The 14,158-nt window shown below is 48.6% G+C and overlaps 6 protein-coding genes across 6 annotated transcripts; 4 read left to right on the top strand and 2 right to left on the bottom strand.

The window, feature by feature from the left end:
* The first annotated feature begins 674 nt into the window (after positions 1-674).
* On the top strand, positions 675-4,454 carry K444DRAFT_621287 (uncharacterized protein). Its single transcript, XM_024881869.1, has 9 exons — positions 675-920; positions 1,033-1,323; positions 1,413-1,493; positions 1,541-1,636; positions 1,691-2,037; positions 2,090-2,423; positions 2,537-3,398; positions 3,452-3,576; positions 3,627-4,454. The coding sequence occupies exons 1-9, from the start codon at positions 795-797 to the stop codon at positions 4,383-4,385; spliced, it is 3,021 nt and encodes a 1,006-aa protein (XP_024729043.1). The 5' UTR covers positions 675-794; the 3' UTR covers positions 4,386-4,454.
* A 59-nt stretch (positions 4,455-4,513) lies between these two features.
* K444DRAFT_621286 (uncharacterized protein) lies at positions 4,514-5,272 on the bottom strand. The gene is made up of 3 exons (XM_024881868.1): positions 5,030-5,272; positions 4,846-4,981; positions 4,514-4,792 (listed from the first exon to the last, which is right to left on the bottom strand). Exons 1-3 carry the CDS (start codon positions 5,165-5,167, stop codon positions 4,539-4,541), a joined length of 528 nt encoding a protein of 175 aa, XP_024729042.1. The 5' UTR covers positions 5,168-5,272; the 3' UTR covers positions 4,514-4,538.
* A 147-nt stretch (positions 5,273-5,419) lies between these two features.
* K444DRAFT_602916 (terpenoid cyclases/Protein prenyltransferase) lies at positions 5,420-7,288 on the top strand. Its single transcript, XM_024878750.1, has 5 exons — positions 5,420-6,058; positions 6,104-6,149; positions 6,197-6,525; positions 6,577-6,691; positions 6,741-7,288. The coding sequence occupies exons 1-5, from the start codon at positions 5,447-5,449 to the stop codon at positions 6,881-6,883; spliced, it is 1,245 nt and encodes a 414-aa protein (XP_024729041.1). The 5' UTR covers positions 5,420-5,446; the 3' UTR covers positions 6,884-7,288.
* Positions 7,289-7,801: 513 nt separating this feature from the next.
* On the top strand, positions 7,802-9,130 carry K444DRAFT_648022 (Zn-dependent exopeptidase; the record flags this gene model as incomplete). The annotated part of the gene is made up of 3 exons (XM_024885413.1): positions 7,802-8,344; positions 8,463-8,898; positions 8,946-9,130. 3 exons carry the CDS (start codon positions 7,802-7,804, stop codon positions 9,128-9,130), a joined length of 1,164 nt encoding a protein of 387 aa, XP_024729040.1.
* Positions 9,131-9,163: 33 nt separating this feature from the next.
* K444DRAFT_544626 (uncharacterized protein) lies at positions 9,164-10,057 on the bottom strand (the record flags this gene model as incomplete). Its single annotated transcript, XM_024876070.1, has 1 exon — positions 9,164-10,057. The coding sequence occupies one exon, from the start codon at positions 10,055-10,057 to the stop codon at positions 9,164-9,166; it is 894 nt and encodes a 297-aa protein (XP_024729039.1).
* Positions 10,058-11,680: 1,623 nt separating this feature from the next.
* K444DRAFT_709067 (uncharacterized protein) lies at positions 11,681-14,103 on the top strand. Its single transcript, XM_024888193.1, has 3 exons — positions 11,681-11,902; positions 11,996-12,926; positions 12,982-14,103. Exons 1-3 carry the CDS (start codon positions 11,687-11,689, stop codon positions 13,968-13,970), a joined length of 2,136 nt encoding a protein of 711 aa, XP_024729038.1. The 5' UTR covers positions 11,681-11,686; the 3' UTR covers positions 13,971-14,103.
* The last annotated feature ends 55 nt before the right edge of the window (positions 14,104-14,158 follow it).

The raw sequence follows: 14,158 nt of genomic DNA, 5'->3' as shown, positions 1-14,158 counted from the left end.
TGTAATTATATGCAAACTAGGCTGTACAATAAGTCGATAGCGGGGCTAATTTTCAACGCCTCGGATGCCTCACGAATGATAGAAAGTTGCAGGTGTCCCCCCTCTACCCGTTCGTACCTCCCACCAGTTACCACTGGTGGTTCGTGAAAGCGACTGGGCCAAGTATTTCACACAGTAAATTTGTATAGGAAGTACTTCTAGCCAACTAATCTGTGCTAGTCTATGCTACAAATTTAGCAAAGAACACTAATTTAAAAGGTGATCCAGTCGCTATATGCCCAGTCGCTTTCACGAACCACCAGTGGTAACTGGTGGGAGGTACGAACGGGTAATTACTAGGTGATTTTAAGCTTAGCCGAGAGGGGGAAACGGGTTGCCAAAGAGGAGTTGCCTTTGTCCGCTGGGACTTGCAAGCAGAGCATACGAAAGGAGCCGAAAGATTTCTGTCAGAAAATGGAATGACGCCAGAGGCTGCAACCGGCAAGATATGATAATAACAATAATAAGGAGTCAAATTCAAATGCTCAAACTTTGGTTTATGAACTCGAATTCAAGTCACTTGGAAGGCGTGGAAAGGCTAAGTTGGCGTTCCCCAAAAGCTCGCTTGGAGAGGCGGCGGCACACCAAAACCCTCCAATGATTTCCCTCCACACAAAATTTAGGTGATGCTTCACCTCTAACACCTGGCACAACTCCATGGGGCTGCGTCAGATCTAGCGTGACAGCCAAAGTGTGACCACCAAGCCGCATGGTCCTTGAGCAAGGAGAGAAGGAGCGTGCAAAAGACGTGCAAGATGGCGGGCCAGCTTCGAGCGACCCAGGACGCCCCGATATGGAATGCCATCGAAGCCAACAACTTCAAGCAGGCGTTGAAGCTCGTCGACAAAAGGCTAGCAAAGCGGCATACTGATTATCTGGAGGTGAGTGGGACGCCGATAGAGCCATTTTGTTCCTTGAGAGCGTGCTCGAGCGTTTGACAAAATGCACGTGACTTTTGCTACATTTTCGCAACAGCTAACCATCCTCTCCCAGTCTTTGAAGATATACATTCGGTCTCGCTCACCTCAATTACCTGAAAAATCTGCAGTCTTGCTTCATTTGGAAGAGTTGCCGGAGAAAAACCCGCCGCTCTCGGATATTGAGGCTATTGAGTTGTACGATGAAGCTCTGGATGAGGTTCTGCCTCAGTCAAACGAGACGTGGGAGAGAATTATCGGCCAACTAAGATGGCAGTGTGTCAAGGCTTCGCCAAAGGATGAGGAATTGAGCTTGAAATGCTTTCAAGCTTGCTTGTCCAAAGGTGCTCTTGATCATGCGCGGCAGGTCAGTCGCTCTTACTGTGATATGCAAGCTTTGTCTCTAGCACTTGGCTAGCCCTGTCCTGCAAACCATTTCTGACAGGGACGTTGTAGATTGCCAACAGTCTCGAGAAGAATTTCCCCAAAAATCATTCATATATATTTTGGAATATCACGATGATGTTCTTATTTTCGGTAACTTTCTGGCTCTTAAGTAATTTTACATAGCTCACACTCCTCAGGCATCTAAAAAATGTCCAGAAAACCAGAAGAAGATCTGGGGAGGATTGGCATTAGGCACGATAGGCAAACTTGCTGGTTCAACTCGAGAAGCCAAGGTACGTCGGATGCAAACCCTCGGTGGAATATTTTTACTAAATTACTCTGGGAAGGATCAAAAGCAGCTTCCAACTCGGTCTATCCAGACCCCACAAGAACTACTACTACTTGACAGAATCGCAGAAGCCTACGGTAAGCCAGAACAACGACTAGGGTATCTGCAAAGTTCCCAGCTAGGATCCGAATCAGCAGTCGCGAAAGGCGAGTGGCAACTATGGAGGACGAGACTGCAGTTAATGGAAGCTGCTAAGCAATGGCAAGAGCTGTTTGACACGACAGGAACTCTGCTCAAACGAGCACGAACGAAGGACGAGTCTTCTCAGCTTCCAGAATCTAGGTTGAGTGATTGGATTGTTTGGGAAGCATACATTCGTTCTGCAGTCGAGCTGGGTAGCAGCCAGTACGTTGGGCCCTCCTTCCCCTGTTTTCCATACTGACTAAATTTATTCAAGGTACACGTGTCAAGCCCAGGCTGAAGTAGAGGCTCATCTCAACCCAACTTCTGGAATTGACAAAAGCTGGAGTCGAAACGCCTCGCTCGCCCAGGTGAAACTCTTTTTCGATAGCAGTACCGCATTCTGCAGCTCCCAGCAGGGGAAGGTGACCGCCATAGTCAAATATCTTCAGAGATATGGGAAAGCAAGTACTGCGTACAATGATCTCAGACCATTTGTTGAGGGTTTGAATTCCGATGAACGCAAGCAGCTGTTGGAGATTTTAAAGAGCAACACTGTCTTTTCGGACTCCGAAAAGATCGGAGACGGGCAATATCCAACTAAGGAAGATGTAAATCCCCATTTCACGTTGAATTCTTATTGCATTGAAAGTCTTAATCAAAGTTCGCCTGCTTCGAATTTTGCCAAATGCCTCCCGTTCCCCTGCTGACAATGTTACTACAGCTTTCTACGGCGGGACAGATTACACAAGTTGTCAATACCTACAAATTGAGGTATCTTGTGACATGTGCTCTGCCAGAATACGAGCGAAGACAGAGTCCGATCAAAGCTCAAGTTGATTTCAACTGTACCTCCTGCTCCCAGCCATGTGGGCTAACGTGCAAACCCTGTCTTGAGAACGCGGCCAGAAAAGCCATTCAGTCATACAGATGTGCTATGGATGACGGCGGACGAATATCTAAAACGCTTCTGAAAACCGATCAACATCCAGCGGATGATCTTAGTATCCTGGCCGCCATGTGCCTTATCAAACTTTCCTTGATTGATGCAGACATGGGCACAGAACCTCTGAATAGGGCATCAACAACGTACGCTTTGCAAGCTACAGTATTATTGGAAAATGCTTGGCTGCACTCCAAGCATAATTTCCAAATATCCCTCATGTTGGTCAGGTTATACAAGTACTTAGGATGTGGAAATCTTGCAATGAGAGCGTACCACCGTCTCGCCCCGAAAAACATCCAGCTCGACACCTTACCGTACACTATATTCGACCGACTTTCTTCACTGCATCCTCACGCATCAAGTCAATCTACAGAAGTCTCGTCGAAACAACGAACGCCTCTGGAACATCTCCAAGAACAACAAAAGCTTTACCAGATCTCACGCAAGAATATTACAAAGAATTCCTGGCTATCTTTCAAGCACGGAAGCTATAATTCAATTTTCGAGATGAGAGAGGTTTCCGAGAGGCTGACTCATAGCATCTCTGCAGCAATGTCTGTCATTGAGAGCAGGAAAATGTCTCGTCTGACAGAACCTGGTACCCCGTTGACAGAAATCTCTAATGGCTTTGACCTTATCCGTAAGCTGCCTCCCCGGAAATCTTGTATTTGACCGGAGCTGACCAAAACTCAGCACATAATACGGAATTTCCAGAAACTGAATTCTCCGATAACCTTGACTATGACTCCTTCCCAAACTTCGAGGCCAGCCGTGGCCCAAGATTCGAAGAACTCAGTCGATATACTCCCAGGCTTTCAGTACGTTGTCTCCTCCTTCTTAAATTCAGTTCGCCGCTGACCTGGCTCAGGCCAACCGATGTCGGGCGAACCTCGCCGCCGAGAAGCTGATGCTTATCGTAGACCCTTCATCTAACGTCGCTCAAGAGAAAGAACTGCTTCACTTGTGGTTGAAGCAATATCTTGACTCTGAAAAACAAAATCCGTCTGCAAAGGTGGGATCCGAAGGCATGACTCGCTCCGAGGAGCTTGCGACGGATACTTATCATGCCATGGCTCTTATCCTGAGGACAACACGCGACCAGGGTCAATGGGCAGAGACTGATTTTCAGGGCTTGCTGGATAAGTATAACAATGATCTGGTTGAGAGCCTCAAAGAGCAACTGATGCTTGTCGATAACTTGAAGGAGCCGGTTCCTGCGTTTGGAAATACGCTGCATGCGTTATATACCGCACATGAAGTTGGCAGAACGATTGTGAACTTCTGCAAATATTTGTCAAAACAGGGCAAAGACTTTGTTGCGAAGCAGAAGGAAGCTAGCACCAAGGTAGAAGAAGTTGCTCGGAAATTGCTGCATCTGGTGGGTGATAAGTGTGCTGTTGTCAAGAAAGGGCTTGACGAAGGTGGTTGGATCGACAAGGTGCTGGAGTGTGCGCTGCCGGAGCCACAAGAGGATGTTGATGATGAAGTAAATGTGACTGTAGTGAGTTCTCTGAGGGCGCTTCTAGATGAGAATTTCTTGGAGGAATGGGCCGGCGAGATTGTTGAGAGCTGGAGAGACTCGGTGATTGGGTTTTCATTACTCAAAGCCCCTCCCACCAAGCCATAAACATGGAAGAAGCTGGGCCAGATACGTACCAATCCAAATAGAGAAAATACTCCTTTAATTCCCATGACGACGTCGGAGATTTTCACGGAAAGGTGAGTCCCATGCATTATTCATAAGCAAAATTCAATGTTGGCCAATTCTCTTGTGTCACAATCATAATCTATCATCTTCGGCTGCCCTCCGTTCCGCTATCCGCATAGCCATATCCCTCCTTTCCTCCCTCAGCGTAACAAACACCCAAAACCACGTAATCATCTCCACAAATGCCCACGTGAAGACCACCCTGTTCTTTAGTCCCTCGCCCCAGGCGCTGGCACTATATGTCTTCGCAGCGTAGATGGGCGAGCTGTCACTGAAGGTGTAGGAGTAGAAGCCTAGGGTGCCGAAGAGGACGAGTCGTACTGGAGCTGTTTGCCTCTTAGGGAGATAATTTGGAGGAGGGGAAGGAAGGAAGTGGTACCTTGTGAACCCCAATGATACTGCGAGATTTCCTCCGGCAGCGAGCAGGAGACCAGGTCCGTGATGCCTACCGCGAAGAGCACGGCTGCAAGGAAGGATAGCGCCGGAGACTGGGTATCGAAGGATCTAGTGAAAGGCTGTGAACTTGTTAGAAATGTTTGAAGGGGGAGGACGTGGAGGTGTACAAGGCCCATAGCTTCCCCGAGTATAAAGACGAGGGTCTGGTCTGCGATCGTCTGCGGGTTCGTGAGGAAGAAGAAGGCGAGCGTGATGTGGAAAAGTGAGAGGGAGGTGATGATCGTTGCTGCTGAGATGAGGGCCATCTTGACGTTTATCTAGTGGAAGCTGAGAGAGGACACTGAGGTGGAAGAGCTTTTTAAATGAGAGCTGGTGGAATATTTCACGATAATGGTCATGCTCGGCCGCGTGAGCTGTACAAATTTGTGAAACATCTGGGTCGAGAATCAAGGATCCCTGTCTCTTTTAGGTTGAATGTTGATCCGGTCCGAGATATTCAGGGGTCCAGCCCGCTAAGTTCCGGTGCCCTGCTGTTGAAGTGAAGCTGAGCTCTCGTTTGTTGATTTCCACAGGAAGAGCACATTATGACAGTCGCGATGGAGGAGCCAAAGCTTGACATCGAGCGCCATATCAAGTATTGGCAGCGATGTCTAAAGACGCTCCTGCCAACTCAATATACCAGCACCGACTCCAACCGCATGATGCTGGGCTTCTTCATACTCTCTGCACTCGATCTCTTGGGTACTGGAGCAGACACATTTCCCGAAAAGGATCGCAGGAATATCAGAGATTGGATCCTGAAGTGTCAGCATCCGAACGGTGGGTTCTGCGGCTCTCCAAATCACAGGTTCCCGGATGCGTACTATGTTGATGTCGGGCATGGGAGGCAGCAGATGGACCCTGCGAATCTGCCGGCGACGTTCTTTGCTATTCTTAGTCTGAGCTTTGTTGGGACTCTGGAGCAAGTTAGGAGAGATGATTGTCTGAAGTGGCTAAAAACTTTACAGAGAGATGATGGGAGCTTTGGAGAACTTGTTACCCAGGATGGGGCAATTGAAGGAGGGAGGGATATGCGGTATTGCTACATTGCTGCTGGTGTTAGATGGATGTTGAAGGGTGATACACCACCAATTGGAGAGGATAGAGAGGGTGATATTGATCTAGAGAAGCTGGTGGATCACGTACGGTCTGGACAGGTGCGTTGGAGGACGAAGTAAGGAATGAGAGCTGACAAAGTTCAGACATATGACGGAGGCATATCTGAATCATTTCAGCATGAACCACACGGTAATTGACACTCAATTGAACACTAAGACTTGGCTAATGAACTCTAGCTGGTTATACATGCTGTGCGATCTCGACTCTTTCAATAATCCACCGACTCCCGATTTCCTCGTTATCGGGTGCTGAAGCTCCAGGCCTTACAAACATCCCGGAAACAATACGATGGCTTGTCTCAAGACAAGTAGGATACACAGAGGAGGGGGAGGAAGATGAGGCTGAGACAAAAACTCCCGCTCGTCCTGTGCTACAGGGTGTTTATGAAAATGAACCTTTAGTACCTGGGCTTTCTCTGCAAGATGTAGACTTTGTTGGTTTCAACGGTCGGTGTAACAAAAGTGTTGATACCTGCTATGCATATTGGGTTACGGCCTCCCTTGATGTAAGCCCATTCATCCGAGGAATTCAGAATGAATGTGCTGATCAGAAACAGATGCTCGGCCAAGATAGAGCCCAGCTTCTAAATATCAAAGCGGCCCGGCGGTTTTTGTTGGAACAGACCCAGCACAGGATAGGAGGATTTGGAAAAGCACCAGGGAATCCACCGGGTCAGTATTTTTATGATGATCATCTATTTCAAGCTAATTTTGTTGCTAGATATCTACCACTCATATCTGGGCCTTGCCGCACTTGCCATTATGAAAGAACCTGGGTTAAAACCTTTTGATTCGGCTCTATGTGTCGGCGCGCAACAAAAAGAAATGATGGAGCTGCTTAGAGAGGCTGCATTATCCAGATAAGAAGCTACTGAAAGCAATGTACTTCCGCATTAGGGAGGGCGATCCCGACAATGACCTGAGAAGTAGTCGGAAAACAAGTCAAGGAAGGGGTGGAGAGTGGAACCGGAAATAGAGGAATGAGAACTTGGATGTTCTACAGGCTTATTGCAAAGTGGCTCCAGGACTTTCATGCAGTCCTCGAACCAGACTGTGGTTCCATCACCTGAGAAGTTGTCCCATTACGATTGGTACAATCTGTCTCGAAAATTATGCGAATAGGAACATGAAGGTTTAACAGCGTCGGCTGACACAGAGATTGTGAGAACCGAGTTGCTTGCTGCCCTATGGTTCAGAAAAGAAATATCAAAACTGGGAGACCAGACAATGAAGATATAACGGCATCTCACTCTTCGGGGTGCTCCTGGTCGCTGTTTTCATAATGGATTAAAAAAGCGGAACTTATTTTCAATGTCCCACGTCAGGCAGGTAGGGCATTTCACAAGTTTCGACTCCAGATGTTCCCTCGAGATATATGGACAAGGTTTGTAACTCCCTACGAGTCTTCACTCGCATTTATTGACGCTTTGTGCCAAATTTCGCTTACTGTATGATGTCACGGCTGTGACAGACAAGACCAATGGGGTATCACATTGAAGCTACTTAAGATGTTGATAAGGACCCTTCTGAACTTCCCAAAATCAATTGCATTGTACAACCTAACCTCATAAAACTAAGATACGACACTGCCACCGAATGTCTCAAAAATCCGAGACGTCTGGGACACACCATGATTTGATTTTCATCCCACTTTCCGATCTCTGTTCAGTCGGGCCAAACGTAGATTAATCGACGCGACGATCGTGCCTTGCGGTCAAATCTCGCGAGCCTCCAGTTTCTCTCCTTCTCTCACATCTTTCAAATTGACCTCAATTGTTCAACATGAAGCTTCTCAAGCTCCTCCTCTTACTTTTCCTATCTCATTTAGCATCTGCCACATCTATTGACCAACAGCAACCTCTCCACGGGGACGACGACCCCGCACTCGCAAGCTCAAGCTCAAGCTCCAAGCTCCTCGCCCTCCACAAAGCCCTCGCCAAAATCGAGTCCATCACCGGACACGAACACGATGTCGCACAATACCTCATCGACTACCTCTCCCTCCAAAACCTCACCGTCGAGACACAAGACGTAGGGCCCGGGCTCGACGGCCGAGGTCCAAGACAGAACATATTGGCTTATATTGGGAAAGAGAGGAAGACAAAGGTGCTTGTTTCGAGCCATATCGATACCGTGCCCCCATTTTGGGAGTACGAGAGGAAGGGGGAGGAGATCTGGGGAAGGGGGACGGTGGATGCGAAGGGCAGTGTCGCTGCGCAGATTATTGCGGTTGAGGAGTTAAGGAAGAAGGGTAAGCTTGGGGAGGGAGATGTGGGCTTGCTGTTTGTGGTTGGGGAGGAGACGGGTGGGGATGGGATGAAGAAGGTAGGTGTTGGGGGAGAAACCCTTTCCCATTTTCGACCCTTTCACGAGATACTCCGAAGGCAATGTCCTCTCCCGAAACAATCCTAGTAGAGCAATTGCTGACTCCCCCGTTTCCTAGGCTAATGATCTCAGCCTGAAATGGGAGACGGTTATCTTTGGGGAGCCGACTGAGCTGAAGCTTGCTAGTGGGCATAAAGGGATTTCTGGGATTATTATCACGGCGAAGGGGAAGGCGGGGCACAGTGGGTATCCAGAACTGGGCAGGAATGCTATTGCGATGATTGTGCCGGCGTTGAATGAGTTGTTGAAGGCGAACCTGCCGTGGAGTGAGAAATATGGGAATACGACGTTGAATTTTGGGACGATTGAGGGCGGCGTGGCGCCGAATGTTATCGCGGAGGAAGCGAGGGCCGCCGTGTCAATAAGGATTGCTGATGGGGAACCGGCTGTTGTTGAGAAGGTACTTTTGGATGCTATTCAAAAAGCTGGGCAAGAGCTTGATGTTCAGTTTGTTCCGGGCTATGGCCCGATATATATTGACAGTGATGTTCCAGGTAAGAAGGATGACAATTGGTGGTTGGATTTGACTGACAGTGATCAGGATTTGAGACCATCATAGTAAATTATGGTACTGACATCCCTAACCTCAAGGGAGACCACAAAAGGTACTTATATGGACCTGGAACCATACTTATGGCGCACAGTGACCATGAACATCTTACAATTTCAGACCTGGAAACTGCTGTGAAGGGGTATAAATCCCTGATTGAGCACTCGTTGAAGTAGATTGAGAGAAATTAATAGACGCTTTAGACCTGTCTATTTTGATATTTGCTGTGACACGAGGAAAGAATTCTCAAGTATCTCTCTGAAGTCTCGAGCCCAGTAGACTCTTGACTCTTGTCCTTCTCGGTATACATCAACATGCTCGACGTCCACTCCCACCCGATCCAGCGTTTCCATCAGGTTGCTGTCTCTGTCTTCAGCTATGACAATCCCAGTCGTTCCTTCTGCAGTCAAACACTCGACATCAGTCCCAGAATCGCCTACGTAAACTACTTTCGAGAAATTTCCTCCCGTTTTACTTCTCCATGAATTCAACATGGCCTTCATCGAAGCCAACTTGTCATCTGAAGTTGCCATAACCGACCGATTTTCGCGAGTCTCAGGTCCCAAAAGGATACCATTTTCATCTGGATGGTTGGCAATGACTTCTACCTCGGAGGCGTCCACGCCGGCGCTTGCCAGAACTCCACGGATGAAATGGCTTGAGAAATTCACTGAGACCACACCCCATATCCCTCCGGACATATTGACTCTCTCAACAAAATCACCAAATCCGCCCCTGATAATCACTTCCCCTGTCTTTACCGCGTGGCTTCCAAATACTTCCCACTCACTGCTTGAAATGCCCCTGAACAATCCAGAGTTACTCACCCGCTCAAAGCTCCGGGTTTCCACATCATGGAGACATCGATAGTACTCGATTTCTCTTGCTAGGGTCTTCCTTTCTTCTTTCACGGGACAGTAGTCTTTCACGTGCTTCGAGTAGTCCTTGCCGTACTTCGCAACGATTTCATCCCGAGCCGCCGTCAGATCTTTCTTGTTAGAAGCTTGGGTTGAAAGAGCGAAGTTGAGAAGTGTGGAGATTGTGTCCTTAGTTGTTATTGTTCCATCGAAATCCAGGACGAAAGCTCTTCGCTGGGAAGACATCGGAGTGGTAATTTGCCGTTGAAGTACTCGGGCCGAGAATCTGGACATTCGGAGACAAGGAGGAGGCTCGGCGGGATTGACAGGTTTGAACATAGGAAAGGGCAGGCTGCTCCAGACTGTTTGAAGTGACAAAGTTTTGTCTTGCAAGGTCAAGGAACGAGTGTACCTTGGCCCTGGTAATTTTCATTTAATAAAAGCTTAAATGGTGATATTAAACACCAACGAAAAGACCGTTTGTAACCGGAAAAAATAGATAATCCTGATTGATGTCTTTTGGAACAACAGTTTCCAAATTGAAGCTTCCCCGAATAGTGTTTGCTGGGACCTTCAATATCGTGGCGGTTTCAGCCTTCTGTTACTGGTACCTGAAGCATTGAAAGTGGACCTCATCATTGCTGGAAAAAGAAGTATGTTTGATTGAATGATCACATACTTCTGAGTAAGCATTCCTGGAACTCACGCCAATCGGAAGACAAGTTTTGGGCAAGTGTGCCAATTATACCAGAGGATAAGCTCAGCCCTGAGTCCGCGAGTTTGGGACTTTCCTTTCATAGGATGGACGATCCAAGCCACCTCGGACAACTAGTGATTGAGAGAGCACCGTCGTAAATTCAACGATGACCAAGCCCTAAAATAAGCTGCAGAAACGTCGGCATCGGCATTGGAAGATCTGATAGGCTCCTGAATTTCTGTTGGTCCCTCTTGCTGGACTCCAATTCCGACATGTAAAATTACAGGTGTGAGCTCATGCACGTGCATTCACGCCTCGCGCTTGGGGAGAACGCCCGACGCAAGCGACTGGGGAGGTTGATATTCCCCTAAACTCGCTCGATAAGGCATCACAAGAGACATCCTCACGAGTCACTCTCCCCGGCGCATCACCTCACACATTCGCATTCTGCCCAGAACGCCTTTTAATCCCTTGTGCGGAAGCAGCACTCGTTCCCCACGTCCAGCAGATCTACTCGGTACGCTCATGCCCTTGCGCTGAAGCTTCCCCTTCATGCGATCATACCGCCATCAATGTCTTGAAGCCCCCCACTACTTATCCATCGTTGCTGACATCTAAACTCCTCTGCAGATCGAGTGCCAGCGCATATCCATACTGAGCCCTTACCTACGACGTATTATTAATTGCGCATCGTCGTCGACACTTGCTGTTGATCGATCCACCAACACCAACCTTCGGGCGCTTACCTCCATACACTTCACTGACTTCGACGAACACCACGCACAAGACAACCCCTTGAACGAATAATCTGAATCTGCGGGATCAATTACGACATTGCGACAGTCGGTTCCGCGCCGCATCAAACGTGCTTTACCGATTCGAGGGCTGTGGTCTGCTTGAGGAAGTTCCCGAGCTGGCGAGGTACATACTTCGACGTCAGGAACATCCAGGCAACCAGCATTCGACCGCGATAGTTTCACATTGTCCCGCACCCACCAGAAAAAGGTTGTTCGAATTTCATACCGATATTGCTCTGCGATTCTGAGTGGTCGGCCAGCCGTGTGCACTGTCGCATTTTCGCATAGCCCCGAGGCTCAGCCACGCTGCCCGTGAGGCTGACTGCCACCGCTTCAGAGAAATTCAACCTGACGTGTTCTAAGAACAGCAACGCCGTGGCCATGGACCAACAACGGGGGAGATCTCCCTCTGCGGGGCATCAACAGCCTCACTTAAATCAGAGCCATTCCCCGTCGCCCCATTTTCAAGCGGAATCCAATTCGATCGGACTTGGACTCGGTCTTGACAGCCAAGGCAGCAACAACAACAACCAATTTCTAAATAACAACTTCAATCCCAGCAACGGTCTTCCATCATTCAACGAGAATACCGAATTTGTAAATCAACAAGGACGGACATTCTCACAGGGCGGTCTCAACGACTCGACTTACGCACCGAGCCAGAACTTCAATCCGCAATTCAATATTAAGCAAGAACAATCGTCACCCTACGATCTACCGCAGAGGAGCTTTACACAAGAGCTCCTCGATCCGAACCTGACTACAAACTTTAATCAGGGTGATTTCCCCTTATTTTCAACGCCCGGCGATCAGAACAACCAATACGATCCTTCGTTCTTTATGAACGAGCTTCCGGCACAAACCAACAATCAGGCGGTTCAGCCTTCTCAGCTCGACATGAATTCTCCTCAGAATCACACACCGACTCCACCGAGTCTCCTACAGCCAGACTCCCGCTCCCCTGCATCATCACACAATTCCCCAAATTTCAACCAGGGCCAGTTTCAATCTCCCCCAAACCATTCGCGGAATGCTTCCTTAGGTCCAGAGAGCGCTGCTTACCCTCAAGGGCAAAACCAAGTGGAATGGGGTATGATGCCTCCACAGTTCCAGGGCCACCGAAGAACGCCATCCGAGTACTCTGATGTATCAGTTTCTTCCGCTGCTCATTCTCCAAACCTGGGGCACCATGATGCTTTTGAATCAATAGAACACCAGCATTCTCCAATGCAGCATCCCCAGGATTCCAGCCTCTATAACGAAGTTCTTGGTATCGGATCGTTTTCTCTCTCTGATGCGCAGATTCAACATTCAGCAAGTCCACGACGAGGCCTGAGCCCTGCACATAGTCCAGCCATCTCGCCGAGACTCGGCCCTCAACAACTGCCAAGTGTGCAGCAGCCGAATTTCATGCTTAATGTAGACAACGGTTTTGGCGCTCAGCAGAACATTTATGGTGCTTCAAACCAGGATTCTTTCAACCAGATGGATATGGGACAAGCCCAGCAGATGGTCCCACCAGTAATAAATGTTGACTTTGCGCCAAACTCAAGACAGAGCAGTTTTGAACCTCCGAAACCTTCAGCCTTTGATTCAGATGCTTTGACTCCTCCTGAAAGAGGTGTGTAAACCCGTTGGGATCTCATATTGCATGACCTACTCACTGACTTTACCAGGCCGTGGTGTTCCTCGCCGGCGAGCTGTCTCAGATCCCTATAACAGTGGATCCAATGCTTCACGACCCCACACCCCCTCAAGCATGTCTCCTGGTTTGGGGTCTGAGCTTGTAGGCAGATCGCCTTCTCCCGCCCGCTCCTTATCTCCACATGATCGATCAGGGGCAAGCTCTCCTAACAGACAACAACGTCGCCACTCGGCTTCGCCGCTTCCAAATCGAGACTACATTCTTGGTCTCGCTGATCCTGACTACCAAGCCGCAACTTCTGAAAGTGGTGACCGAAAACGTGTGCAGAAACACCCTGCTACCTTCCAATGCACACTCTGCCCGAAACGTTTTACGCGTGCTTACAACCTGCGCTCTCATCTGCGTACTCACACTGATGAGCGCCCGTTTGTATGCACAGTATGCGGCAAGGCATTTGCCCGTCAACACGACCGGAAACGTCACGAGGGTCTCCATTCGGGCGAGAAGAAGTTTGTTTGCAAAGGAGAACTTAAACAAGGTGGCCAATGGGGCTGTGGCCGCCGTTTTGCTCGAGCTGATGCACTCGGCCGCCATTTCCGTTCTGAGGCCGGACGCATTTGCATTAAACCTCTTCTCGATGAAGAAGCCATCGAACGACAACGGTTGTGGAATGAGCAACGGATGCAAAACATGCACAATATGCAAGCACCTCAACCAATTACTGTTGACGCAAACGGCTTCCCGATGGATGCAAGTGGGAATTACACACTTCCTGCAGCATTGCTGGCTCAGTATCCTGCTCTTGCAACATTGAGCTGGTCAGAATTGCCACAAGGAGATGTCGGTCTAGAGGACGATCCAAGTGGAAGAAGCAGCTTTGATGCGAGCGGATCGGAATATTACGACGAAGGCAATGATGATGGCTACCTCTCAAGTGGTCCCGGACCACAAGGGTACGGACAGCCACAACAGATGCATGATGCATATAACGGCTACTCGAGTGACATTGGCGGACGATAACGAGCATTAAAACAATCTTTGGTGCGGCTGTTTACGTCTAACGAATCTCTTCATGTGTAGAATTGGACTTCATCTTGGGTCATTCTGGGCGCAATTAGATACCACACTCTGCTTGACTCATGGTTGCATTGAGCGGCACATTTTATGTCTGGTTTTGATGTTTTTGGGCTTGTCTGTGTTTTTTGTAC

Source organism: Hyaloscypha bicolor (assembly GCF_002865645.1).
Source record: "Hyaloscypha bicolor E unplaced genomic scaffold K444scaffold_182, whole genome shotgun sequence".
NCBI lineage: Eukaryota > Fungi > Ascomycota > Leotiomycetes > Helotiales > Hyaloscyphaceae > Hyaloscypha > Hyaloscypha bicolor.
Note: the sequence above shows the minus strand (reverse complement) of the source record. Positions and strands in the feature narration are given on the sequence as shown.